The sequence below is a fragment of the Balaenoptera physalus genome (assembly GCF_965194825.1).
Source record: "Balaenoptera physalus genome assembly, chromosome: 11".
Lineage (NCBI taxonomy): Eukaryota > Metazoa > Chordata > Mammalia > Artiodactyla > Balaenopteridae > Balaenoptera > Balaenoptera physalus.
The window spans coordinates 5,216,057-5,242,789 of NC_138896.1; the positions used below are offsets into that span (position 1 = coordinate 5,216,057).

At 53.1% G+C, this 26,733-nt stretch overlaps 1 protein-coding gene across 24 annotated transcripts in view; it reads left to right on the plus strand.

The window, feature by feature from the left end:
* RREB1 (ras responsive element binding protein 1) overlaps nt 1-26,733 on the plus strand; it is a 175,531-nt gene that overhangs the window by 134,412 nt on the left and 14,386 nt on the right. For 21 of the 24 annotated variants that reach the window (XM_082413261.1, XM_082413264.1, XM_082413279.1 and 18 more), the window contains 4 exons: nt 2,907-3,051; nt 3,611-3,747; nt 17,200-17,389; nt 18,446-21,338. In XM_082413261.1, the coding sequence (XP_082269387.1) occupies nt 2,907-3,051; nt 3,611-3,747; nt 17,200-17,389; nt 18,446-21,338 (3,365 nt within the window). Of the gene's footprint in view, nt 1-1,462; nt 1,547-2,643; nt 2,753-2,906; nt 3,052-3,610; nt 3,748-17,199; nt 17,390-18,445; nt 21,339-22,876; nt 23,351-26,733 lie in introns of those variants that run through there. The other 3 variants (XM_082413271.1, XM_082413273.1, XM_082413270.1) reach the window with 3 other exon arrangements.

Consider the following 26,733-nt stretch of genomic DNA (forward strand, 5'->3'; position numbering starts at 1 on the left):
GGAAGAGGCCATTAGTGGTTCATCACGGTGACTCGCCACGCTTCCTGTGAGCATCGGGGAGGAAACTGACACTCCTGTGGCCGCTCCTGCTACTGGAGGGAAGACGAGAAGGGGTCAGGGTAGGGAGTGTCTTTAACTGCAGATCACATCCAAATTCAGAAATGCCCGGAGATCCCAGCGCCTGGCAGCTCAGTTATTGACTGAATCAAGTTCTTAAACGAGCCTCCAGAAGTTGGCCATCCCATAGGTGGAAGGACAGACTGGGAACCCCCTGTGTCTTGGCCAACAAGCACGATTTAACCCTAGAATGGAGCATTGCTTGAGCTTTGAACTGAGGCTCCAGCTGGGCTCAGTGGGGGAGCCGGAGTGCCTGGTATGTTCAGAAGCCTCATGCTTGCCACCAAGCCCCAGAGACGGCCTTGACCTGGTCTCATCCCCCTGCTGTTAGCGGTGACACGGGACTGGAGGTGGGAGCGTCCAGGCCTGACCTGTGGGCCCTTCATTCTCCTGTTGAACGTAGATTAGAGTTTGGTACCAACTGCAAGACTGTGGGCCACAGTCACTCAGAGAAGAAGTGTCCAGGGTTCAGGGAATAGCCTTGAGTGTCCAGCCCGTGATCCGTGATCTAGAACAGAGATGCAAAGGCTCGGCCTTTAAAGGCAGTTTGGGGGAAAAGCACAGACCTTGGAGTTGGCACACCTGGGTCCATCCTAGCTGTGAGGCCCTGGCATGTCAGCCTCTCCACACCTCAACGGCCTCATCTGCATAATGGAAATCATAATCTGGGTGAAGCTCCCAGCAGGTCCTCACTGCGTGCTCGCTCCAGTTCCCCCTCTTCCTCTGCTCTGTGAAAACAGCTTCTGTCATAAATCCCAGGAGCTAGATAATAAAGCATCAGTCTTGTGACTGTTAGTGTCATATTGACAGGAAAGGTGTGCTGATAGCTTGAAATGCGCTAGTGGGCTGCTTACAGTTGCCAGTCTCTGATTTCCAGTATCCTCGTGGGTTATCGTAGCCTCATGTTTATCTGCACAAGTAGCCTGTTGGCTGTAGAAAAGGATATTCGTTTTTAAAATTCATTTTGAGTGATTTCTTGAAAGGATGGGTTTGGTACTAATTTACATCCCATAGTATTATCATACTTCCTCAATTCTTAGATGCCTAAAAACTTTTTTTACATTTCTAAAATTGGAATGTGCCATACAATAAATGTCGAAAGAAACTTGCCAGCCTTTCTTTTTTTCTCCAAACACTGATATTAAGTGATGGTCTCCTGAGCTCCCAATCGCGTTGAAATAGAGGGGGTACATAGAACAAGGCTGTTTGTCTCCATTAACTTTCTCAAGGCTTTAGGTGACCAAGAACTAATAATAAAGCATCCTCCCCTAATAATCTAAGCAAGGAATTATGTGGCTGTGGGCGTGATGGTTGTCTGTGATTCTTTTCCATTTTCTCCCACTAGATCTTTCTGACTCACCACACTGATTCCCCCTAAGAGAACAGAGGGCTGGCCTGAGCCTCCTTCCCTGAATGCCATTCCTCAGAGGTTAGGCCACATCTCGCCTACTGGTGGATGCTGGGCCGGTGCTCCTCGGGCAGAGGCTGGCGTGGGGACCCCTCCACCTTCTAGAGTACGTCTGTAGGGCCAGAACCAGGGAGATCCTAGCTCTTACCTCCACACACGCATAGAAGGAGGACTCACGGGTGTCTGGGGGCAGAGGTTGTGTGTGGGAAAGGTGTTGCCTAGCCGTCTCGTTGAATCATTGGCCTGAGAGCCTGAATTGTTGCTGCTGGTGGTTCATGAGCTTCTCAGCCCTTTTATCCCCAGCCTGTCTCCTGTACAGAAGGTGCAGCAAAATGTGAGCTTGAGCTGAGCAGAAGTTCTTTGTAGAAGTCTGACAGGATCGTTTATAAAAACTTGCTGTCTTTTCCCATTCCTGAGAACGTCTCCAGTAAGATAATCCCATCAGAGGGTTATTTATAAAAAGCTGTGGCTACATTCCCACATCTGGCACAGTTTAACCCCGGTCAGAGATGATGATGCCGATGATGATTGTCATTAGGAAAAGTAAACCTTTAATGTCACAAAGCAAGGAAACTGAGACTTTCTTTTTGTAATGCCATTCTTTCTTTCCCTATAGCTCTTGGGACCTGGTTCCTAGAATGTTTGTTTTAGAACTTGATAATGTAAGGTCACTTAAGTCAGGTCACCCATAAAACTCTCTTTTTGGAACAGACATATGCATACTAATATAATACTTTCTTGTATGTGTATTCCTAGTCCTATAGACGTCAGGGTTGCAACACGTAACTTATCCCATTGTCCCAGCTACTCTCATGATCTGCAAATCCATGTAAGACCTTGGAGAGCATGGGCAGGCTTTCAGGTCTCAGGCACTTCAGACATGTGCTCGGCCAGCACTTCTCAAATTTGACCCCCAACATGCTTCCAGAGGCAGAAGAGAGAGAACACATTCTACTGGTAGACAGGGGGTGGGTTCTGGGACCACAGAGTGGTTTCTTGGTTTGTGAACTAGTGGTACCTGGGACTTCTTTTGTCTATAGAATTATGTGCCCTAAAATAGTACAGCTTGCCTGAATAAGTAGAACAGATCATCAAATAGTTTGTTTTTATCTCATTAGTGCCAGTGAAGTTCATGAATATCTTCCAACAGACAGCAAGGCACTGAGCCACGTTTTTGGATAGCACTTCGTTGTGAGAGCTTCACGAGGGGTTCAAGGAGATTATAAGGTTTTTAAAAAGAAGTCACTGTATAAATTATACCCCGTATCTCTTAACTAAGGAAAATTTAACTACCAGTGCCCAAATAGAAAATATAAAACATTTTAAATAAACCAACTCAGTTTTTGCTAAATCACATTGTCTGTGTGTGTGTTCTTTCCAGGCATATGAAGATTCATGAGAAGGACCCCAGCAGCGCTACGGCTGCAGCCCCTCCGTCCCCACTGAAGCGCAGGCGGCTGTCCTCCAAAAGGAAACTGAGTCACGATACAGAGTCAGAGAAGGAAGACCCAGCGCCTGCTAAAAAGGTCCTCTCTGCCCCCAGCACAGATGTGCCTGCCCCAGGGACTCTTGGCAGAAATCCCTCCAGCCTTTATTTTCGCAGTCTGGGGGCTTGGCGGACACCCGTCCCAAGCTTCTAACCTCTGTTTCCCTGCACTGTTTCATAAGGTCTCTGGAGAAAAGAGTGCCTGGTTGCTCTTCCTTTGTGGAAGGAAGAGCCCCCGCTGAGCCCACTGGTGATTTGAGGGGCTTGTTTCATTGTTCTCAGGCTTTTGTTTCTCCAGCTAGCATGGAAGGTTCCTGAGTATTAGGGACTCTTTTGTCCTCACTCGCGTATTCCCGGTGCCTGGCAGGTCCTAGGTGCTCCGTGAATATCTGCTGAATGGATGAGTGGGTTGAGGGTGGGTGGGTGGGTGCTGCTGTTGGGTGAGGTTTTGTTACATGAAGCATTGGGTCAGTAACATCCTTAATGCCTAGGAGGGAGGCGTCCTTTACCTTTCAGATTCTGGATTTAGTGTCGGCTTCTCTGAAACAAACCACGTGGGAGCCCTCCCTTGTGACCTGATGTTTTTACTTTCCCCTAAGATGGTAGAGGACAGGCAGTCGGGTGACCTGGAGAAGAAAGCTGATGAAGTGTTTCACTGCCCACTGTGTTTCAAGGAGTTCGTGTGCAAGTACGGGCTGGAGACCCACATGGAGACCCACTCAGATAACCCGCTACGGTAGGAGAGAGGCTGGGGCGGGCCTGTGCTCTGGGGCTCCTCCTTGTGATGTGCGATGCGGCCTACCTCCTGTTACCCCAGCCTGGGCGGTGAGGCCATTAGTGAGGCCCATCAGAGTGCTCGCGGGGCTGGAAGTGGGGCTGAGAGGGGTCAGGGCAGGTGGCTGCAGCCCCGGGAGGATTCACCGGGGTCACGGCGCCTCCTGCACTCCTGGCGGGGCCCCCGGGCGATCCCCATGAGCCCCCGCCCACGGGTAGCCTCCTAGCACCGGGCTTTGGGCAGCAGGCACGTTTTCTTCACACAAGGTGTTGCAGCCCAAATGGTCGTTAGCTGCGCCCGTGTGTGTGATAAGGACGGGGAGGGCAGATCAGGTGCTCGTGGGTGTCTGGAATGGGCTGGTAGCACAGAAACCTAGGAGAGCATTTGGGGGCAAGACAGAGTTCTGTCGTGCGGGACACGGGACCTGAATGAAGCCCGTCGCAGTAGCAGCAAAGATGATGGTTCCGCTGGTCCAGGCTCCACATAGTTTTTCTGATTTTCAGTGGTCCCAGGCGGACCTCCGGTAGAATTTGGGGCTGGGGTCGGGGGAGCTCGGCTTGCCTCCCCGACCTTCTTGCCTACGTTTTTATCAGGCAGAAAGCCCTTTGTTCCTGCTGAGCAGGTACCCTCTTCCTCTCTGAAACTGCTACTGTATCATTTTTAAGGCGCTGTAGGGGAGCCTCTGGTATCGTGAGACTTGAAAGTGGCACGTCCTGAGAGGCGCAGCTGAAGGTCCCCAGAGCGGAGGCCAGTGCGTACGTGGTCGCAGCTTTGGGTTTCAGAAGACAGCTTGCGAGTGCAGAAATCTGGACATCTGTTTGTCTGACTCACCAATACATGGACCACATTTCCTTCCTGGGGGCACATGTTTGGTTGTGACTTAGGAGTGAAAAGGTCTGAGGCAGCTAAACATGTTTGTGTTGGGGGAAAAAGCCTAATTGTCCAGTAACATAGAGTCATGTCAAATAATCATTATCCTTAATCACATTAGCATGACATTTTTCCATTAGAGAGAAAAAAGAGTTTATGGAGAGATTAAACTCTGAGCAATGGAAGTGCTAGAACACGTCTTCAGGTGACTGCCCCGTCTTGGGAGACTCCTGGATGTGACGGGCAGGCACGGACTGGTGGCCAGGCCCCTGGGTCCCTGTCCCGCCTCTGCCCGCATGGGGCCTGGGCCAGCTGCATCTGAGCCTTGAAAGAGAGCTGGACCAGATCGTCCTTGTGTTCCCTTTCAGGCCTGAAATTCTGTGACTCTGAAACCTGCCTCTTAGCAGTTGTTCTTCTGTCGACCAAGAAAGAGCACTTGGCTCTTCCTTCTGTGGGCCCTGTCATTCTGAGAGATTCAGGAACTTGACTTCATGGTTTCATTAACGTTCACAGCATCCCAGGACGCGGGCTGGTGGTGGGTGGTGACTATTGGAATAGTTCTCTAGATGCAGGACCTGAGCAAGCGGAGGTGAAGTTACCAGACAGACCTCACGTGGTGAGTCGTGGGCAGAGGCAGGAATAGCAGCTGCGACCCCCGACCCTCCGCCCCCCGTCAGCGCTTCTGACCCGGCGCTGCAGGGTGCCTCAGTCCACACACTGTTCCTCTCTGGGTTCCTCCTGAGGTTTTCTTTCACTTTGTTGTTGTATTCTGTGATCAGATACCATCTTAGGAACTACCCATTTACCCTCTTCTAGATGATTCTGTCCGACAGGGAAAATGACTCTCGAGAGAGATTTCTGGGCAGCTGGAGCCTGCACGGCACAGTGTATAGCGATGATAGAGGCAGATCGGGTGTCCCCTCCTTTAGCGCTGGCCGGCACCAGGGCGTGGGTGCGCCTGGAGTGGGGCCTTCTGGACCGGCACCTAATCTGGGGACAGGCTTTGCTGGCTGCTTGGAGCACATGGAGACGGGAAGCGCCATGGATGCTGGTTCGCTGTTTCACATGACTTGGTGTGTGATTCGCTTGCCGTGACGCCAAGGCTGTGAAGTTAAGCCTCAGGTCCTCCCTGCCCACTGGGTGATAGCATCCTTTGTTTGGGGAGGGCGGACTGGAGGAGTTCTGAGCCTGGTGGGGGGCTCGGCCCCTCCCGGCAGTGGCGTGAGAAGAGGTTGCCTTGCATCCATGGTGGGGGCAAGCATGCCATCCCCGGTCTGGCGGCTGTTGCTGTGTGGGTGGGTCTTGTGCCTGGGAACCAAAGGAGTTAATTACAGAACGTAGTTAATTTCCCTTCTCTCCCCTCTGCTCTGCCCTCCACGTAATGGCCTGCCATCAGAGGATGCCATGGGGACGGGCATGAGCCGGCAGGGCCCAGCCAGGCAGCGAACCGTGACAGTAGCTGGTGGGAGAGGCTGCTCGTTAACCCAGAGCTAAAATAGGCACCAGCTCCATTTGCAAACCCCAGAGGCAGCAGAACCACAGTGGGATGCTACCAGATTAGACAGAAAGTTTATAACTCGAAACAGCTGTTGGCTTCTTTCTCTCCCTCTCCTGCCCTTACCGCCCACCCCCAAAGCTGGCAAGGTGCCCGTTGTTCCTTAATAAAAAGCATTGGAAATCCAAACTCATGTAAACGCCGAGGCCATTCTCCTGCAGTGCCTTGTGTTTCAAGTTAACGAAGTGTAAGCGTAGAGCAAAAGGAAGACACAAACCACTGTAGTGGTTCTGGCTCCGAGTGTCGGGTTTGTTTTTGCCCTGGCCCTTCTGTACAGCCCCCCAGACAGGAGAAGCAGAGGCTTGGTGGGAGCTGGCACTTGGGACTGGAGGTGACAGAGTGTTCAGTGAGCAGGTGGATGCAGAGAGGACATCCCTGTGTGAGGGTGTCTGGGTGTTGAATATCGTGCCTGGTTATAAGAATAGAACAGAGTAACAGGCTGTCCGCTGCCCTGAGTAAAGTTAGCTGGGAGGGAAGTCCAGGTCAGCACCCACCAGTGCGAACAGGAGGAGAGCCACAAGGGCCACCTTAAGTTTTCTAGTAGCCACATTCTAAAACAGGAAGAAGAAATAGCCAAATTGGTCATGCTTTGCTGAAATTGATCATGCTTTGCTGGTATAGTAATATATCCAAGATATAATGTCAGTACAGAAATCGTCAGTGACGTGATTTACATTCTCATTCTCATACAGTCTTTGCCATCTGGTGTGTGGGGCATGATCGCAGCCCATTTCAATTGGAAGAGGCACATTCCGAGCCCCCGGCGGCCCATGGATAGGTGCGAGCCTAGGACAAGCCCACCTGTAGCTGGGAGGGCTTTGTCTCAGACCCCGCCCCCCTCCCCATTTTGTGTCTGAATGACTAGTCTCTGGCTAATGGGGGCTGGGCTGGGCCGGGGGGACCTCTGGGTAGTCACGGTGGCACTGTGGCTGCAGCTGGGGGCGAAATTTGGCAAAAGTTATTGTATAATCTTACGTGGCTTCTTGATTAAAGGAGATCGGGTAATAAATAATCTTTAAGTTAGTTCAGCTAAAACGTATCCGGCGAATGAAGGAGTGCTTGTTGCGTGCCAGGCCCTTGACCAGACTTAAGAAAAAAGCGGTGACAGTGGAGACAGGGCCCCTTGAGGGCTGTCAGCAAAGAGTAAGAGCGATTATAGCAGAGTGAAGTGGGTCAGTTCAGGGCCAGACAGGCCAGCAGCCTGTTTTCCAAGCAGAGGGAGCCAGGGAGCCAGGGAGCCGGATAGGTTGGCGGAAAGCTTCCCACGGCATTTTACACTGGATGCTGGGGCGCTTGCCCGGGGCAGGCCGTCCTCAGTCCAGTCCAGTTACCGATCCTGGTCGTCTGTGAGGAAAACGTTATGGTGATGCCCATAAATCTACATGGGGAGTTGGAAGGTGGGGACCCGAGTGGGCTCTGCGGGCACGCGGCAGCACGGAGGGGAGGGCAGGTGCCCACAGGCATGGAGGGCGGGCTGCCAGAGGTGGGGAGAGTCGCCAGGACCTTCTTCTTCTGGATTCTCAAGTGTTCCAAGGAACGTTCGACCGCCTGCCCTGCACCCCACCCCCCCTCTACACACTCCCGTCACCTGCAGGGAGACCCTAAGACTGACTGGCATGGCGCTGGTCCCACACTTGTTAAATGTCATCCTAAAAATAGGGAGAGGGTATAACAGAATACTCTTCAGCATCTCCTATAAGAGCCCCGGGGGTCTGAGGCTCAGCCAGGTGGAGGGCAGATTTAAAACGTTGCTGGGGGCTGAGGGAGGAGAAGATCCGCCCCCTGACTGGCCGGAAGCTGGAGGCCTCTGTCCGGGCGGCCCCTCCCCACCCTGCCCAGGGGCCTCTCCGCTGTGCGGAGTGGGGACTGCCGCCGGCTTCTGGGCTCACCCCAGCCGCCCGTTGAGCAGTCCCTGGACCTGCCCGGCTTCCCGCTGCGTTGCTTCGGTCGAACAGACCTAGCAGGGCGTCAGGACGCAGTGTGCAGCCCGGCGGATTCCTGGGCGTGGGGAGGGCAGGCTGCCCCTGGCCAGGGCCCTCTCACAGGCCGTCACTGTTGCTCCCAGCAACTGGGAGAGATTAGTGCAGCTGTTGGCTGTCAGCTCTGCGGCTGGGAAGCGGGGGAGGGCAGGGAGGATGGGCACCAGGGGAGAGGAGTGTCTGAACCGGGCGGGGCTCTGACGAGAAGCTGTTCGCACTCGCCCCTCTTGCCTCCATAGACAGAGCAGAGAAAATGAAGCATGGAATCCCTTTAAAAAGGAATGTCAGTCCCTCGATTAAAACACTGTAATGAGCAAGAAATTCAGTATCTCAAGGAAGCAGCCAGGGTGACTGCCGCTTTCTCAGCAGGGTATTTCACGGGTTCTGACGACAGGGCCGGGCCTGCTGCTGCTCGGGGAGTGTCGGGAAGACTCCCAGTCGAGCCGCTGTCCGGGGGCCCAGGCGTTAAGGACGTGACGTGGGTTGTAGAAGGAGCTGGGACACCTGCAGTGACCGTCCTCTGAACACACAGCGCAGCAGCTGCAGCAGGGGGTGGCCAGGGAGCCGGCTGCAGCCTGACCGGGGCCTGGCATCCCCGGGACCTTGGGCTCAGTCTCCCCGTCTGGAAAATGGACTTAGGGCCTGTGTGAGGATGAAGGGAGCATCCACAGTCCCCAGACTAACAAACAGTCAGTGAACATTTACTTCTGATACTATTATTTAGAACATGTGTTGTTTTTAATATTTTAACCCTTGCGACACTTACAGTTATGGGTTCATGTCGCTCTCTGGGAATCCCATTCCGGTAAAACAGAGAAGGAAGCAAATGCCGGGGCTTCTCCAGGTACCATTTCCTTGACAGAGAACATGAAAGCAGTTTGGCCTTTAGTCTTTATCGTTGCAAATAGCCACTTGTATCTGATTTTGCTTTTGTAAAGACTGGTTGACTGAACGGCTGTTTACATTTGGTGTGAGTCCTGCCTCCCAAGTGTTGTGATCCAGCTGTACAGAAACCCAGACGACGGGAAGCTGGGAAGGTCCTGATACCTTTGAGTTATAGAACCGCACACCATTTCCCTTAGATTGTTGGGGAAACCTGAGATTCTAAAGAAATGTGTTTCCTGATGTTTGAAATTTGCCAAAGCGGTCCTTCAAAAATATGTTTAGCATAGTGAAAAAAAATTTTTTAACCCTTTCTTGTGGCAGTGGGGGTCGTCTGTCTGTCCCTTAACTGGGAGACATGATAGAACAATGTGGAAGTAAGGGGTCACCAGATGATACAGTATTACTGTAGCAAACCCTGGGAGGAGTTAGTCCCAGAATTGCTTAGCCACAAGGCTTAAAAAAAATTTCTTTAAAGCTTTTTGGTGGCCTTGTTTTCCATTTCTGTAGATGCTTTTGCTGGTGATTTTGCCTCCACATTTACCTTGGTTTGACTCAATCTTCTGTGTGTGTGTGTGCGAGCTCCCCTCCATTGTAGATCCTTCAGGAAGGTTAGTTGGGAAACCCACTCTGGTTAGTGGTTACACGTTCCTTGTTTCGCGGCTGATGCCTTTAGTTGTGAGAGTTCGTCCTGCTAAGTCACTGTCAGCCCTACTGTGAGCTGCAGAGTTCGTCCTGCTAAGTCACTGTCAGCCCTACTGTGAGCTGCAGAGTTCGTCCTGCTAAGTCACTGTCAGCCCTACTGTGAGCTGCAGAGTTCGTCCTGCTAAGTCACTGTCAGCCCTTCCTGCACAGCGCCCACGCCGTTACAGCACGTGTATCATAGCACATTCCTACCCCAGCCCAGAATTCTGCAGTTTTCTTCTAAAAAATAAATAAGAAGGAAGGGCATGTGTTGTAAAGCACGGCTTCCGTGGTGCCCTGCCCCATTGGGTGTGCCGTGGTACGTGTCAGTCCTCGATTCAGTGACTTTAAGATCCTGACGTTTGTTTTTTTGAGACTAGTCCTGGATCTGGGCATGAACAAGAACATCATTCATTTGCATTGAAGCCCTCTGAGAACTGAAAGGACAAAGCCCCAGCTAACAACGGAGAGTACTTCCTGGACTTCCCGGAGCTGCCTGGCCCATCCCTGGCCTGAGCTGTGGCTGGCAGGGTAGCTTCAAGATCAGTGCAGTTTGCCACTCTCGTGGAAGTCAGCCTTCTCTGACCACGTTCACAGTGTGCTCTTCCCGGCGAGGCCAGCGTCAGGGCCAGAGCCCGTGTGCTGAGAGACTGTGAGTTTGTTTGATTTCTGAAGGAGAAGGGACAGGACAGGCTACAGATCAAGTGCGTGGTGGAGGTGCTCTGGGATCACAGTGCCTCCCTCCAGCCCCAGCGCTGGCAGCCCCCGGTCCTGCCATCTGTTCCTTTGTTTCCCGGGGGCCACAGTGGAAACTTGGCTCGCTCCCCTGCCTGCTGCTGGGGGGCATTTCCCTCCCCTGGGACCCCCAGCCCAGCCCCTCCTGTCTCTGCTTCACACCTCCCCAAACCCCCTCAGTGACACCGCAGGTGGTGCCACAGCAGGCAGAGCAGATAAGCTGCAGACAGCTGCTTTTCCCCTCCGCTTCCAGAAGTTCCAACCCTGCACGGCCCTAAACCTCAGCTCTTCCCTTACCACCCACCCCGAGTAAACTGAAGTGCTGGAGCCCCTGCCCCGGGAGTAGAGCCGCCCTGAGGGAGGTGGAACCCTGCAGTTGGGGGAGCAGGACGCTCTCCCAGCACTCTGAACTGAACGTGCTTCCTTTCTCAGAGAAGCATTTGCTAACACGTGCTGGGATTCAAGTGCTTTCTGGGTGAAGTGGGCTCTGGTGAACTGCCTTGGGTACAGAAACACTGTTTCTGTGAGCAGACGATTTGGGGCTCACGTATAGGTGATCATCCTTCCGTAAGCCAAGGGCAGGCAGGATGTCCATATTGGCATTCGTCCCTGTGTTTCCTAAGTAAGCTCACCTTTACTTAAATTGTCCTTTAGAGTTTTTTCAAATGATGAATTTTTGTTTTCTTTACAGTAATCTATTTGAGTATGTGATTTAAAAAGAAAGTTTTGTTCTTAGAAGAGTGGGGGAATGTTATTAGCTTCTTTAAACCGTCCAGCTAGATACACTTTCCCCCATTAAATGCATTTATCCTACTGACAGCGAAAGTTAGTCTCCATTTGGAAAAGTTACCCTCAGTTTGCAACTTAAGGCCATCTCCGTTGCCAGAAAATCCGAAAGCAGCCTCTCGGATCTGTAAAATTTCCCCCTGGCACGTCGTCAGATCACTTGCAAAATGAAATCATCCTCCAGTCGCTCTGCTGTGACTCTAAGTACAGTTCCACTCCATCTAAATATTTTACAGTGTGCTGTTCACGAGTTCCTGGCAGGGTTGAAAGATCCCCCAAACCGGGGTCGAGGGGAAGAGTGGTGGACCACCTGATCAATGGCTGTGGCCTAATGAAGGTGACAGATGGAAGCGAGGTTAGCAGATAGCCCCAGATCAGTGCCTGCAGCCAGCTCATCACCTGCAGATTTGTAGTGACGTCCACTGGGCCTCAGGAGGAACCGAGTGTCTCTGCCTGACGAAGGCAATCTAAACGTCTCGGGGTGACGGTTTTCCATAATGGTTTCATTTAAAGTCTGTCCGCAGATAGAGGTCCAAGTGTGAGATGGGGGGGGGGGGGCAGTGTTTTTTCCCACGAGGGTTCTTTCCTTCTTTTTAACCAGCCTCTTGATGTGCTTCTGATTTCAAAGCAGATTTTTATTTTCTCTGCCACTTTTCAAGAAGTTTGTTTGTAAGATGATAGTCCGCATCCTTTCAGAAGTGAAATAGGAGCACCTTGATTGAAATCCTGTGGAAACAGAGGTGTGATGTGGTGGATGGAGGGCTCGTTTCACGGCATTAGGAGGCTCTTGAGTGCATTTGCGTGCAGGCTGTGGCTCCAGAAGGGAACGGGGGTGATGAGGAAGCAGGGGGTGCAGGGCAGAGGCAGGACTAGAAAGAACACACGTTTCCCCCAGTGAGTCTCCAGATTAAACAGCAGCAGTGGAGAAGTTCTGCTGTTCTGGGAAGTTCTCGAGAGCGAAAGGAGAGAATACATCCTTTGGAAATTAAAATTCCATTTTTTCTGCGTTTTTGTGTTTGCTGTAATTGCCAGGAAATGGGTTATTCCTGATTTTTTTTTGTACCTAGCGCTATAAAATAACGGTTAAATTTGGTCTAGCACCTTGCAGTTCTCCGAGCATTTGGTTACCTGTTATTCACAGTAACTCTAAAGATCCCCACATACAGATGAGAAAGAAAACGGAGACTCATAGCAGGAAGGGAATGAGCTCTCCCAGGCTTGTAGCTTATGTTGTTCATAAATTCGAGATCCTCTTGCTTAATTCTCACTAATTAATTTTCCACACTTGTCTGGTGTAAGAGGCGCCTGGTGTGCTTGCACATATACAGATTCCTGGGTTCCTCCTCCAGTTACTCTGATGCCGGTCCATCGGCAGTGGCCCCAGGAATCTGGTTTTTAACAAGGTCACGAGGGGATTCTTATCTCAGGCACGTTTGGGAAATTTTACACAGCAGGCAGCTGAAATACAGATGAAACAAGTTGTCCAAGGTCACACACTCTGACTCCCCATTCCCAGCTGGGACTCCCTGGTCCCTGCACCCATCCCCCCACTGCTCCACACCTGCCTTCCTCGGAGGACACAGCCTGTGGTTGGTGCCAGGTAATTCTGCCACGTGTGTATGGAGCGCAAACTCGGTACCAGATACCAGAAATGGGAAGGGTTTGAAGGTGAATAAGAGAATGAAGGAGGAGATGGATACGTCTAGATAAATGGTGCAAACTCAGCGTTACTGAAAATTCACGGCTACGGTAGAAGGGCAGTAATCCTTATCGCCACCTTCCGAGACACTCTCCATTCGCTTGTACAACCCACGGGTGATGCCCTCACGTGGAATACTCGTGGCCAGTAGACTCTGCACTGATGCCATAGTCTCAAAAGAGGGGGGTGTTCAGAAAGATCTCTGGGGCACAAAGGCAAAACAATAGGACTTTTCTTCACTCATCCTTTAAAACTTTCTATTTTTATATTTTATAATGTACCTGGTACATTATATATGTGTGCATATAAATACGTAAAGATGCGTAAGACACACACATTTCTCCAACAGCAAGCAGATATGGGATAAATGCTCAAAAACGTTTTAACTCTAAAGTTAGAAGCTCAAGGTTAAAAGCTCAAGAAGCGTGCAGCCCCCTGCCCAGGCCCACCTGCTCACCTTCTGCAGTTGACATGCAGGCTGCCGAGGGTCAGTATTATTTCTCCCCAACCTGTTTATGTCAGTAATACTTGTAATTATTTGCTGTAATTTAATTAAATTTTCTGTAAGCCAGCGAAATATTGTTTTTTTTTTTTAAAGAATAGTCTGAAAACTAAGTTAAGCATACTTGCACATAATCCAGATTGGACAGGTTTTTGTTGTTGCTGTTGTTTGTTTGTTTTGCTGTCAAATTTAGGGTGGGCAAGACAGCTGTGAACAGTTGAGAGAAACAATCATAAGAACCTAGGATGCTGCTTTAGTTTGGTTTGCAGAAATCTAAGTTCTTGCTCTACCTGAAAGCATCTAAAACCAGAAATCAAAGATGCTGTGTTACGAGTGTGACACACAGTGATGACGACATGGATCTTCACGCAGTGGAACTAGACTCAAACCTAAGTCCTTGGCCCCCATAAAAGATGGGCGAGATGAATGTGCAGTGGAGTCTTGTTACACAGTAGGTACGTTCCGTGAAGTCCCCACAGACAGAGAGTTAGTGGGCGCTGAACCATTGTTCCTGGAGGAAACACAAGGTTAGTTTCCTGCGAGCCTCTGGTCACATTTTCATCAGCTAATTGATACGTAACCTTGTTGTATTAAGTGTGTTTCTGTTTAAAGACACTCTATGTAGTATATACTGTTGACTCATCAACATTGAACTCACAGCCGACAGCACTCTAGCTCACGCCTGAACGGAGCTCATCTAACACGCGTATTTTCTCCACAAAGCACGTCACAGCCTTCTTGCTCTTGGCGACACTGGGTGGCACTTCAGTATTACGCTTGGGGACCATTTTATTTTATTTTTAAAATTTATTTATTTTATTTATTCATTTTTGGCTGTGTTGGGTCTTCGTTGCTGCGCGGGCTTTTCTCTAGGGGCGGGGAGCGGGGGCTATGCTTCGTTGCGGTGCGCACAGGCTTCTCACTGTGGTGGCTTCTCTTGTTGTGGAGCACGGGCTCTAGGCACGCAGGCTTCAGTAGTTGTGGCACACGGGCTCAGTAGTTGTGGCTCCTGGGCTCTAGAGCGCAGGCTCAGTAGTTGTGGCACACGGGCTTAGCAGCTCCGCCGCATGTGGGATCTTCCCGACCCAGGGCTTGAACCCGTGTCGCCTGCATTGGCAGGCAGATTCTTAACCACTGCGCCACCAGGGAAGCCCTTGGGGACCATTTTAAATAGCAGACTCATCAAGAAGAAGCACTGAAATGCTAGAAATGTGGCAGCACTAAAGAGACAGCGAAAAGGACACTTGTTTACAGTAGGAGCTGAAACGAGAGGGCAGAGCGTCTCCTTGTCCAACCCCAGCAGGGAACGTGTGCGTCAGGCAACTCAGATTCTTCCCACTCTGTTCTCTGTTGCGTTGCCTGTCCAAGCACACACCGTGAGTATTGATTTGGGTTTACAAATAAATTTTGGCAAGTAGGCAAATTCACAAACACAGAATCCGCAAATAATGAGGATCAACTGAATATGTTTTAGGTTGAGTAAAATGTTAAATGTGCATGATTTTTTTTTTTTTAATGAGGGCCCCCCCCACCCCACCCCTTTACCCAGCTTTGATGAGCGACCCTTTCTCTGCCAGACGGAGGGAGCCCTGCTGTCCTCTGAGGGCGAGCGAGAACCAGGCCTCCGCTTCCGTTGTGATGGGATGGTCACACACCGGCAGGGTTGCTAGGATACGCTGAGCTCACGTATTTGTTGCAATGTCCCAGCGCTGGTAAAAGTTAATTATAAACAACTTGCAAGTATTCTACACGAAATATATGTCGTCGGTGCTAACTCGGGAAGAGTGAGTCGTCGTGGACGTCAGGTGGAAGACGCCTGAGGGCCCACTGGGTGGCAGCTCCCTGCTGCCTTTGCGCTTGTCCTTTCTTTCTTAACCTCCTCTTAGTCTCAGCTTTCGGGGAAGGCACAGACCAGCTTCCAGACAGTTCCCCGAACTTCACCTGCTTGTGGCTCAGACAGGACAGAGAGGAGGAGGAAGAGGTGCAGGGAGAGAAAATCTGAACAGTGCAAGGGATTGCGGGAAGCAGGGCCGGGGAGAGACGGAAGCTGCACTGTGCCGGCCCACGGTGTGAGAACTTTCCATACCTATAGGCGTCTGGATTCTCTGCAGCCATCCCTGCCCAGAGCCTTTATCACAGTCGGTGAGCTTAACCAGAAGTCCCTCAAAAGGGGTTTGTGTTTTGAGTGGCTCGTGGGAACCCAGCATGCTAAATTTAATTGAATGATGACAGGAATCTCGGTGGCGAGATGCGGGCGCGTCAGCAGGGGGAGGGGGGTGTCGAGGAGGTGGGGACACAGGAGCGCGCCGCTGTGCCAGCCACGGCCCGGCACAGGGAGCAGAGCTGCACATACTTGGCACTGGTCTTTCGGCGCTACACGTGAAGCCCAGCTGCTTCATGGGTGATGCCGTTATCTCTTTGATTTCCAGAGAAGAATTTCAAAGCAAAAAAAGTTTCCATTAAGGTGTGTGCAGTGTAAGCTCAATCAGGTCGCTGTACCCCTCTGTGCCCCAGATTCCTTCCCTGTGAGACAGGGATAAGACCTGCCGTAGAGCTTTTGTGAGGGGCAGATGTGTTTGTATGCGTAAGTAGTTGGAAAGAGGCGCTGTCCAGTGGGATTTCCTGCGATCCTGGGAGTGAGCCAGGCCTGCACTGCCTGACGCGGCGGAGCCCGTGGGACGGGGCTCCTGTGACTGAGGACGTGTTAATTCATTTAAATAGGGCTGTCATGGCCGCTCTATTCAGTGCAGGTCTAGAGGATGCGGGTGATGTCCTAATGATTGTTGGTTTTTAAGATGGCTCTCAGTGAAGACCTAGAAGGAGGCACTGGTGTGAAACATGGAGAAAACGGAGCCACCGTTAGAAAGTGGTGTTGGTCACACGTCCATGTGGCCCAGGACGGGTCAGGTGTATGCAGTCATCTCTGAAGTGAAGCGTGATAGTCTTTCATCTTTCCGTGGACCGCATCTGTAAGAGTCTTTCTAGGATAGGGAGATGGCTTCATGGTAGGTGAGGGTGGGAGTATGAACAGGGCTCACATTTTGTCTTTGCTTCTTCCTGGCTGTGTGACCTCCACCACGTTGCTGAACATTTTCGAGCCTCGGTGTTTTCCTCTGGAAGATGAAGATGAGACTGCCCACCCTCCTGCCGGGTCGTGCGCTACCCCTGAGGGGTGCCCTCGCACTTAGCGTGGGCTCAGCGTTTGGGAGCTATGGTTATTTCTTAGATAGATGGTAATAATAGCAGAATTGAATACATAATCGCTGTCACGTGCTACCAGTTCAGCTGGAGGATCTGATTATCATTTTATCCCAGTCACGTATCAGGGATGCTGATGTGACTGCTCCAGCTGCTGTGGAGATTTGTGCTTTTTGGCTTCTAAACGTTTTCGATAATCAGAATCCATGGAGCTGGGAGAGGGAAGTGTTCCCTCCACATCGTGTAACGCAGGTAAGAGCAAGTGGCCTCAGGTTCCCACCTCTCTGCTCTGTTCACACTTGTGCCCTCTGCAAAGACTGGGTATCCAGAGGCTGGTAGGACATACATTCTTTTTGAAAGGGAGAGGCTTTTGCTGCTCACCGTGAGGTGGCTGGCTTCTTGATGTCACATCCTTTTTGTTTTGCTCCCTTGAAATGAAGCAACAGAAAACACAATACGGCTAACGGGCAGGTGGACGCCCCGGCGTGGCCGCCGCCTCACGTCCTGTGTCTTCTTCCCGCAGATGTGACATTTGCTGCGTCACCTTCCGCACACACCGAGGACTGCTGCGCCACAACGCGCTGGTCCACAAGCAGCTTCCCAGGGACGCAGTGGGAAGGCCCTTCATCCAGAACAACCCCTCCATCCCTGCCGGCTTCCACGACTTAGGCTTCACCGACTTCTCCTGTAGGAAGTTTCCTCGCATTTCTCAGGTATTCCGATTGGCCCATGACTGGCAGCCGCCTCCATGGTCCACACAGCTGGACTGAATTTCCTCACCTGAGGCTTCCTTTCCTTAAAATGCTGTCATTTGGGTTTTTTCTGTTTAGTAGTACCTTTCTCTTGAAATTCAACTTGGCCCTTCCCGTTTCATTGAGTTGTTGAGTTGACGAGGGCTGGCGGCCTTCTATTTTGCGTGCTGAATTTCATGCTAACTGGCATATGGGTGTAGCTCATCGGTACTTTGCCCATTTGGGGGGCATTTGGGTTTAAAGTTGTGAATTGTTCACTACCCCACACAGCCCTAGGTGAATTGAATTTGTATTTTTTAAATATTTCTTTAATATCAATATCACAGCTAAATATTTCTAGTGTTGTAGCTTCTATTCAAATATTTTGGGTCAGTGTTAGCCTGAGCTGTATTTGTGTTCTGCTTATAAAACACCTGCTAAAACTACTTTGGAACTCATTTTTTTCCAATTAAAAAAAAATTGAGGTAGAAGGTATCAGCAGTGAAATCCTTCCATCACAGAAGCCCCAGACTCAGTGACTTATTCCACGTGTACGTGACCACGTGCATACGTCCACGTGTGCACACGCATATGCCTATGTCCATGTGTGTACGTACCCACGTGTGTACGCTCATGTAGCCCCCTCCCCCACGGTGCCCCTTCCCAGGCAGCTCCTCCCCCGCAGTCACAGAGGAAGCCAGTTCTTCACTGATGGTGGTAGTTGCCATCAGTTAGGCTTGCGAGGCCCCCATTTTTAAAGAGAGAATTAATCCTACCTCTGTGGTGTTATTACTTAACCGTGCTTCGGTGCTGCCCTGCCGAGACATCCTGGGGATTGGCGTCATTCATCAAGCAGATAGGATTCGTAAGATGCTTAGTTGGTTTCCTTACTCAGTCCGGGAGTTAGCGAGCAGGGGAAGGTGGGCACCCTACGTGCCGTGGAGAAGGGCCGGATGCTGGGGCAGCTGTGCAGCTTGGCGATCATTTCTAAATGCTCCTCTCTGTTCCCCTGCTTTCGCCCGCCCGGCTTCCATGCAGGCCTGGTGTGAAACGAACCTGCGCAGGTGCATCAGTGAGCAGCACCGCTTCGTCTGCGACACGTGTGACAAGGCCTTCCCCATGCTCTCCTCGCTCACCCTGCACAAGCAGAGCCATGTCACTGCCGACCAGGGACGGGAACAGCTGCAGGCCAGGGCCCTGCCTGGCGAAGCCCCCGACCAGAAGGTCTTCCTGGCCATGCTGGGCCTGCAGCACATCGAAGACGCCAGGCCTGCACCGGCCGAGGAGCCACTGCCGGATGACAACCAAGCAATACAGCTCCAGGCACTCAAGTGTCAGCTACCTCAGGACCCTGGCTGCACCAACTTGCTGAGTCTGTCTCCTTTCGAAGCTGCTTCCCTGGGCGGGTCTCTCACCGTCCTCCCGGCCACCAAGGAGAGCGTGAAGCATCTGTCCCTGCAGCCCTTCCAGAAGGGCTTCATCATCCAGCCTGACAGCAGTATTGTGGTCAAGCCCATCTCCGGGGAGTCGGCCATCGAGCTGGCGGACATCCAGCAGATCCTGAAGATGGCAGCCTCGGCCCCCCCTCAGATCAGTCTTCCGCCTCTGTCCAAGGCCCCCGCTGCCCCTCTACAGGCCATTTTCAAACACATGCCCCCTCTGAAGCCAAAGCCCCTGGTCACGCCGCGGACGGTGGTGGCCACCTCCACGCCTCCGCCCCTCGTCAACGCGCAGCAGGCCTCCCCGGGCTGCATCAGCCCTAGCCTGCCCCCGCCGCCGCTGAAGCTCCTCAAGGGCTCCGTGGAGGCGGCCTCCGACGCCCACCTGCTGCAGTCCCAGTCGGGGGCGCAGCCAAACACAGCCGCACAGCTCTTCCTGCAGCAGCCGCGCCTCGAGCTGCCGGGCCAGGCCGAGATGAAGACGCAGCTGGAGCAGGACAGCATCATCGAGGCCCTCCTGCCCCTGAGCATGGAGGCCAAGATCAAGCAGGAGATCACAGAGGGGGACCTCAAGGCCATCATGACGGCCCCCAGCGGCAAGAAGGCGCCGGCCATGCGCAAGGTGCTCTACCCCTGCCGCTTCTGCAACCAGGTGTTCGCCTTCTCGGGGGTGCTGCGCGCGCACGTGCGCTCCCACCTGGGCATCTCGCCCTATCAGTGCAACATCTGCGACTACATCGCCGCCGACAAGGCCGCGCTCATCCGCCACCTGCGCACACATAGCGGCGAGCGGCCCTACATCTGCAAGATCTGCCATTACCCCTTCACGGTCAAGGCCAACTGCGAGCGGCACCTGCGCAAGAAGCACCTCAAGGCCACACGCAAGGACATCGAGAAGAACATCGAGTACGTGACCAGCAGCGCGGCCGAGATGGTGGACGCCTTTTGCTCCCCAGACACGGTGTGCCGGCTGTGCGGTGAGGACCTCAAGCACTACCGCGCCCTCCGCATCCACATGCGCACGCACTGCGGCCGCGGCCTGGGCGGCTGCCCCAAGGCCCGCAAGCCCTTCGAGTGCAAGGAGTGCAGCGCCGCCTTCTCGGCCAAGCGCAACTGCATCCACCACGTCCTCAAACAGCACCTGCACGTGCCCGAGCGCGACATCGAGAGCTACGTCCTGGCGGCCGACGGCCTGGGCCCCGCCGACGCGCCGGCCGAGGCCCCGGGCCGGGTGGAGGAGGGCGGCGCGGCCCTAGGCGAGCGCAAGCCCCTGGCCGCCTTCCTGGAGCCCCAGAACGGCTTTCGTCACGGGGCCCCCGCCCAGCCGCTGCCCCCGCACGTCGCGGTCAAAGTGGAGCCTGCCAGCAACTTCGCAGGGGACTTCAACGAGCCCCTGGACTTCTCCCAGAAGGGCCTGGCCCTGGTCCAAGTGAAGCAGGAGAACTCGGCCTCCTTCCTGAGCCCTTGCGCCTCGGCCCCGTACGACTGCTCGATGGAGCCCATCGATCTGTCCATCCCCAAGAACCTCAGGAGAGGAGACGAGGACGCGGCCGCTCCCGGGGAAGCCAGGAAGCCCGAGCAGGGACCCGCGAGCAGTGAGCGGGCCTCTCCCTGTCCGCCAGCCCGCCCCGCCCTGCCGGCGACCTTGGGCCCCAGCGGGGCCCTGGAAGAGCCCGCGGCCGCTGTAGCGGCGGCCTCTGCCGCCAGCGCTCTGGAAGCCCCGGCTCCGCCCCTGCAGGGCCCCGTTCAACTCGCTGTGCCCATCTACTCCTCAGCCCTGGTCAACAGCTCCCCACTCTTGGGCAACTCCACCCTCATAAGCAGCCCAGCCTTGCTGCGGCCGCTGCGCCCCAAGCCCCCCCTGCTTTTGCCAAAGCCCCCCGTGACAGAAGAGCTGCCCCCGCTGGCCTCCATTGCCCAGATCATCTCATCCGTGTCCTCGGCCCCCACCTTGCTGAAAACCAAGGTGGCCGACCCGGGGCCCGCGAGCACCGGCAGTGACGCCGCAGCTGCGGACGTTGTAGGGGGCGCCGTCTCCAAAGCCACCACCGACGTCGCCGGCAGGAAGGGATCCAGTGACTCCCCCCCTGCTGCCACCAGCCCAGAGGCAGCCTCGCCCACGGAGCCGGGACCAGCTGGCTTGTCAAAGAAGAGGGGCCGGAAAAAGGGGACGAGGAGCCGCCTGCGCACCAGCGGCGGGGCGGACCTGGACTCCAGCGGGGAGTTCGCCAGCATCGAGAAGATGCTGGCGACGACGGACACCAACAAGTTCAGTCCGTTCCTGCAGAGCGCAGAGGACGACGCTCAGGACGAGGTGGCCGCGGACCACAGCGGGCCCAGCGATGAGGAGCAGGGCAGCCCCCCGGAGGACAAGCTGCTGAGGGCCAAGCGCAACTCCTATGCCAGCTGCCTGCAGAAGATCAACTGCCCCCACTGCCCGCGGGTCTTCCCCTGGGCCAGCTCCCTGCAGAGGCACATGCTCACGCACACTGGTAAGAGGGCCGGGCAGGCTGTGGCCCAGCCGCCGGGCTGAGGGGCAGCGACGGGTGGGGTCGAAGGAGGGGCCCTCTTCCCGCCTCCCCATTCCTAGCTTCTCTTCTCCCTCAGTCTCAGAAGCAGGGGCTTGCCTGATGGGGCCGAGAGTTTTTCCCTGTGTGCTCGTATAACCAGAATGGCCTGTTTCCGTTGGCTGGGCCTCCGAGGGCTGCTGGTGAAGGGAAGGGTCAGGCAGGGTGTTTTTAGGTGAGATGGTCTTGGGCCATCGCATCCCTCACGTGGTCGAGGCATTATCTGCTTGGTTGAGGCATTATCTACTTGGTTACGCACAGGAGGCAGCTTAGGGGGACGAGGACTTTGGCAGAAGAATTTGCATTCAAGGCAGCTTTTAAAATTGCAGACATTCTGTGAAGTTCTTTTGACTGCTGTGTATTCATAAAGGGAAATATTGCAAATTTTGCAGTTACCTTTCAGTTCACTAAGGCGATTACATCTTCTCCTGTTCATCGTGAACGTCAGTGACAGAGTAGCTTTAGAATTTAAAAAATTTTGTATCTGTACTAAAATTGTTGGTTGTTGCAGAGAGAAACACGCAAATATAAATATTATTCTAAGTAACAGACTTAAGTTGCCAAAAAGATATCCTAAAAGTATTTTTCAAATGTTTTCGTGTATTGATTTTTAAAGAGAAGTTTGAGATAAGAAATACACTTTAAATAATTTTATACCAAGTAGTTAGTAGTCAGATGACCCTACAACTTAGGGTCATCTTAAGGTCATCTTAATTATGAGTTCCTGAATACTCAAGCTGAGTATTCAAAATTTACATCTTTGAACTAAGGACAAATTGGGTGAGATCCTTAACCTTTTGGAGATCACCACCCAAATATTAATTGATAGGACCTAAAACAGAATAAAGAATTGTATGGTACAGGATTGCCCGATAAAATACAGGATGCCAGTTAAATTTTGAATTTCAAATAAGCAACAAATAATTTTTAGTATAAATATCTTCCGTGCACTATTTGGGATGTACTAAAAACTTACTTGTTGTGTATCTGAAATTCAGATTTAACTGGGCATCCTGTATTTTTAGTTGCTGAATCTGGCAACCGCAGGCAGTGCAGAGGCTCGTGACGGTGTGGAGAGGGGAAGATGGCGGGGCTGGGCGGGAGCCACGCTCTGTATCCAGGTGGAAAGGCTTCACGCAGGGTGGCTCCTCCGTGGAAGGCTGTTTCTCCTAACAAGTCGGGACATCGGGAGGGGATGGCAGAGCTGTCCTGGGCAATGAGAGTGCCGAGGAGACGGGCAGGGCAGGGGAGGGGAGGGGAGGGTGCGCTGCAGGGTCTGTCTGAGGCTGGCTGCCACGTGGGCACGGCGTCTCTTTCCGGCGTGGTGGGGCCTCAAACCCAGGCATCAGTCAGGAGTGTCTGTCCACGGAAGACTCATTTAACAGGAACCAGAATTCCTAGATTTGTAGAGTCTGTGCTGCATTTTCAGGCTGTCATTTTCTCTCCGTTTGAAATCATTTAAGCCTGACAAAGTAAGGGAACAGTTCTAAGGAAGAAAGCAGTTCAGAAAGAAGATGCTTCTTAGAGAGAAGGTGCCCCGCACAGCAGTCTCTCTTGCCGCCCTTTTTGGGTGGCACCTGTTTGTCGCCTGCAGAGTCTCTGGAGAAGTGAGTATTCCCGTTACTGCCTTTGAGCAAGCAGATGGTCTGGGTGTGATGAGGCGCGCTCTCCCCTGCCAGCACCGCCTCCCCACCTCCTCCCAGCCGGGAACCCTGTGCTTGGCGGGTACCACTGGTTCTCGGGCGCTCTGTTCTCTTCCCTGCACGCCAGCGGTCTCCCTGAGAGGACTGAGCCGCCGCTACTTCCTCTCAAGGGTTGTGCCGTGTCTTTGCAGGTGCCTGATAGAAGCTCCTTTTGAACACCGAAGTGTCCTCGTTGGTTTAAAATTTGGTGGCGTCGGAATGGAGCAGAGGAGATGGGAGTTAGTCTGAGACGGGGGCGGGGGGCGGGGCGGGGGCAGGTGTAGGTGTGAACATGTTCTGCCACTTCTCCCCCCACAGTCACTGCCCCCTGACGGCCGTGTCTGCTTCCAGCCCGTCCCTCACATCCTGTGTTCTTGCTGTGGGGTCGCGGGCTTTGTCTCTCGAGGGGCGCATTCGGGTGGGTAGAGAACCCTTCCAGGGCTAGTGGTGGTGACCGGGCCACAAGGGCCATGTCGTCCCCATCTTGCCATGACGAAGTTGAGGTTTAGGGAGGCTTGAGTAATTTGCCTGCAGGCATTCGGGGGACGCGCAGTAGTGCTGGGGGTGGGAGCCAGGGTCAGGTTCTGTCTGAGGATGCAGGGGGCGTGCCTCTTCGGCCCCGCTGTATCCTGACACGTCCCAACGCAGAAGATTGGGAAGTGGTTTGAGACAAGGTGGAACACGGCTGTGGACCACGAGCTGTTGACCAGAGGCTTTGTGGCCGTGGGATGGTGCTAACCGCACGCTTAGACCTGGACGGAGGCTGGCGCCCGTGGGGCTCGGGTAACGTCCTTCGCTCTTCCACAGCCTCAGCTTCCAGCAGCAGTCTCAGCAGTAGCTCCATTCAGTAATTTTGTACAGCCCTCGGCTACGTCTGGTACGGTGCTGGAGCTGGACGGAGCCTGAGAAATCCTGTGACCTGCCCACCCTTCCTGCACACTGAGGTTTTCCTGGTAGACGGCTCTGCTGTGGGATCTCCAAGTGCCTGGCTCCTGGCTTCCTGTGAGGTGCTCCCTCCACAGTGCTGAAATTAGACTAAGGCTCACATGCAACAGAAACTAAACGTGGACTCTGCAGTGACCCTGTAAAACCTCGTTACACGGGGAAGAGGCTTGGGGGGCCGGCGTGGTAGTGTTACGGTCTAGCTGCACTCCAGCCAGAAGCTTTTGAGTGGTGTCCAGTTTTAACCTGGATTGAAGCAAGCTGTGCATCTTGAGAGCCGGCCTTTTCTCAGCCTCTCAGCGAATGCAAAGAATTCTAGCATCTGTACATCGTCTCACAGACGTGTTTCCAGTGCACCCCGCCCCGTAAATAGGCAGCATTAAGTAGCCCAGGTGTTCAGTGTCCCGCCGGGGGTTCACTGTTGCTCAGGCAAGGGGCACGTGGTTTCAGCCCTTTCTCTGCGTGGCTCAGGTTCTAGGAATCACGTCTTAGGAGGAAGCTGGCGTCTACTGGCGTACTTTGTGAGATCCTGGTTTGACCTCCACACACAGCTGAGTTTCCTCCTTCCCCTCCTCTGCTAGCCCATGGCGTCCTGTTGAGGAGGACCGTCCTGGCTCCTTCCCTTCTCAGCCTGAACAGTGCTGCCTCTTTAGGAGAAGACGGCTCACTCTTCCTGCCTTTCCCCCTCGTGGGCGTCCCGTGTGTTTTGAGGCCACAGGTAGAGGAGAGAGTGCCAGAAAACGGTCCATTTCAGCCCCTTCCTCATCTTCCTCCTCGTGGAACGGAGGGGCCGGCACCTGTGATGCTGAGGACCCCCCGCCCCCGCTCTGACACCCCGGGCCCCCTGCCTTCTCACTCTCTCATGGTTGGCTTCGCTGCCCTTTTCTGCCAGCCTGGGGCCCCACCCACCCACCTCTCCCACCCGCTGTTCACAGGCAACCAGTGTCGGAGCTGAGAGCAGTGAGATGTACACACCTCAGTGTGGAAGCACTTCTGACACCAGCTGTGTTTGGCTGCTTCCAACTTTCTTAAGGGGCAGCTCTGAAAGCGTTTACCTGGCCGGCCCTGCGTCTGCCAAATCCTGAAAGAAAGACAGACAGACAGAGAGAGGCCTGTGCCCCGGGCCGGGGCGGGGTGGGGGGGTACGGAGAGACGGAGAGGCGTCTGAGGGTGTGAGGCCGGGCCATCGGACTTGCTCTGGTTGTTCGTCCTTTATTCCTTCCTGCCCAGTGCCTGCCAGACGGCGTCGTCTCCTGAAGAATTTCTCTCTTCGTTTCTTGACTGTTCTGTGAGAGTGAAAACCGCTGGCTGGCATCGCGGGGTGGGGTGGAAGGACGTCAGGGGCCTTTGGTGCAGAGGTAGCTCCTTGTTACAGGTGCGTTTAGAAACACCCCTGCTGAAACAGTCTTCTGTGGCTGCTACCAAATGAATAAAATCAGTGGATACTTTCCACATAGATTACGAGTCAGCAAGGTTTTTCTGAAACCTGTATGATCATAAAATAGTAAAAGCGCTCTTGTTTTCCTCTGTGCATGCAGTCTGGAGAGAGTACACTGCTGTGTCACATGTGCAGCTTATGCAGGGAAATGGGAACTTTTAAAGACTCCTGTTAGTTGTCACTTTGGGACTCTTCCTAACTGGATACAATACTTGCAGGTCATTGAATCGTTTTCTACAGTTAACCTTAACGTGACTCTTCATCATCATGGGACATCAGCCTGGCTATTCAAACCAGCCGTAAAAGTGAAGCATTGACCAGTGTGAAAATTACAGAGTAAATCATGTAAGAGGAAGAAGCAAGAAACTAACTGCTTTATTTGAAATCAAGAACCAGGTCACAGTTCATAGTCACAGCTCCTGACTTGTTTTCGTCTCGAGCCTGGTTCTCTTGTTTTTCAAACTGGCCTGACTCAGGGAAGCTGTGATGTTGCCTTTTGACAATAAAATGTTAAAGGAAAAGTAGTTTCTTCTTACTTAACACAGCCTGAATAATTATTAAACATTATGTTCAACTTTTAGTGAAAAGCGAGAAGGGCACACAAAAAAAAACATTAAAATACTTTACAACTAGTCTTCACGCAAAAAGCGTGATTTTTTTTTTTTTTTTTTTAATGGGAGCATTTTTATAAATTTAGCGCACAACACCTACAAGCTTTGTGAAGCAGCCGGGTTCTCCAGTTCATCCTCTCAGGCCCAAGTGGAGCTCCTTAGCGGTGCACGGGCCCAGTTTCTGAGTGGCTGATTCCACCTTGCCAGGCTTCTAATTCCGTGGTCTTTGACGGTTCTAGGCATCTATGTTCTTAAAAACCTCTACCCGTGACTGGGCGCCATGGCTCGGGCGGAAGTGGGTGTCCCCTTTCTTTGGTTACTGCGGATGCCCACACTTGGAGTGCAGGGATTAGGGGTCACAGCGGTGTGCTCCGTGCAGACGGCGCCCCAGAGCTGTGCGGCTGGCAGTGCCAGCCCTTCCTGGCCTGAGAACTCTGGGCTCCAGGCCCACGCTGCTCACTCCCTGGTGCCTGGACTTGTGCGCCTGCGCTGGGTCTGGGGTCCGTTAATGCTCGTCTAAACCTGAGTGGAAGGCTGAAGCCCAGTCCCACACCCCCCTTAGTGTTTCCAGGGAACCGCGCTGATTGACTTGCCTGTCATGTCTTGATGTGTGTGTGATCGTGGCAGCCCTGGGGTTATGAGACAGC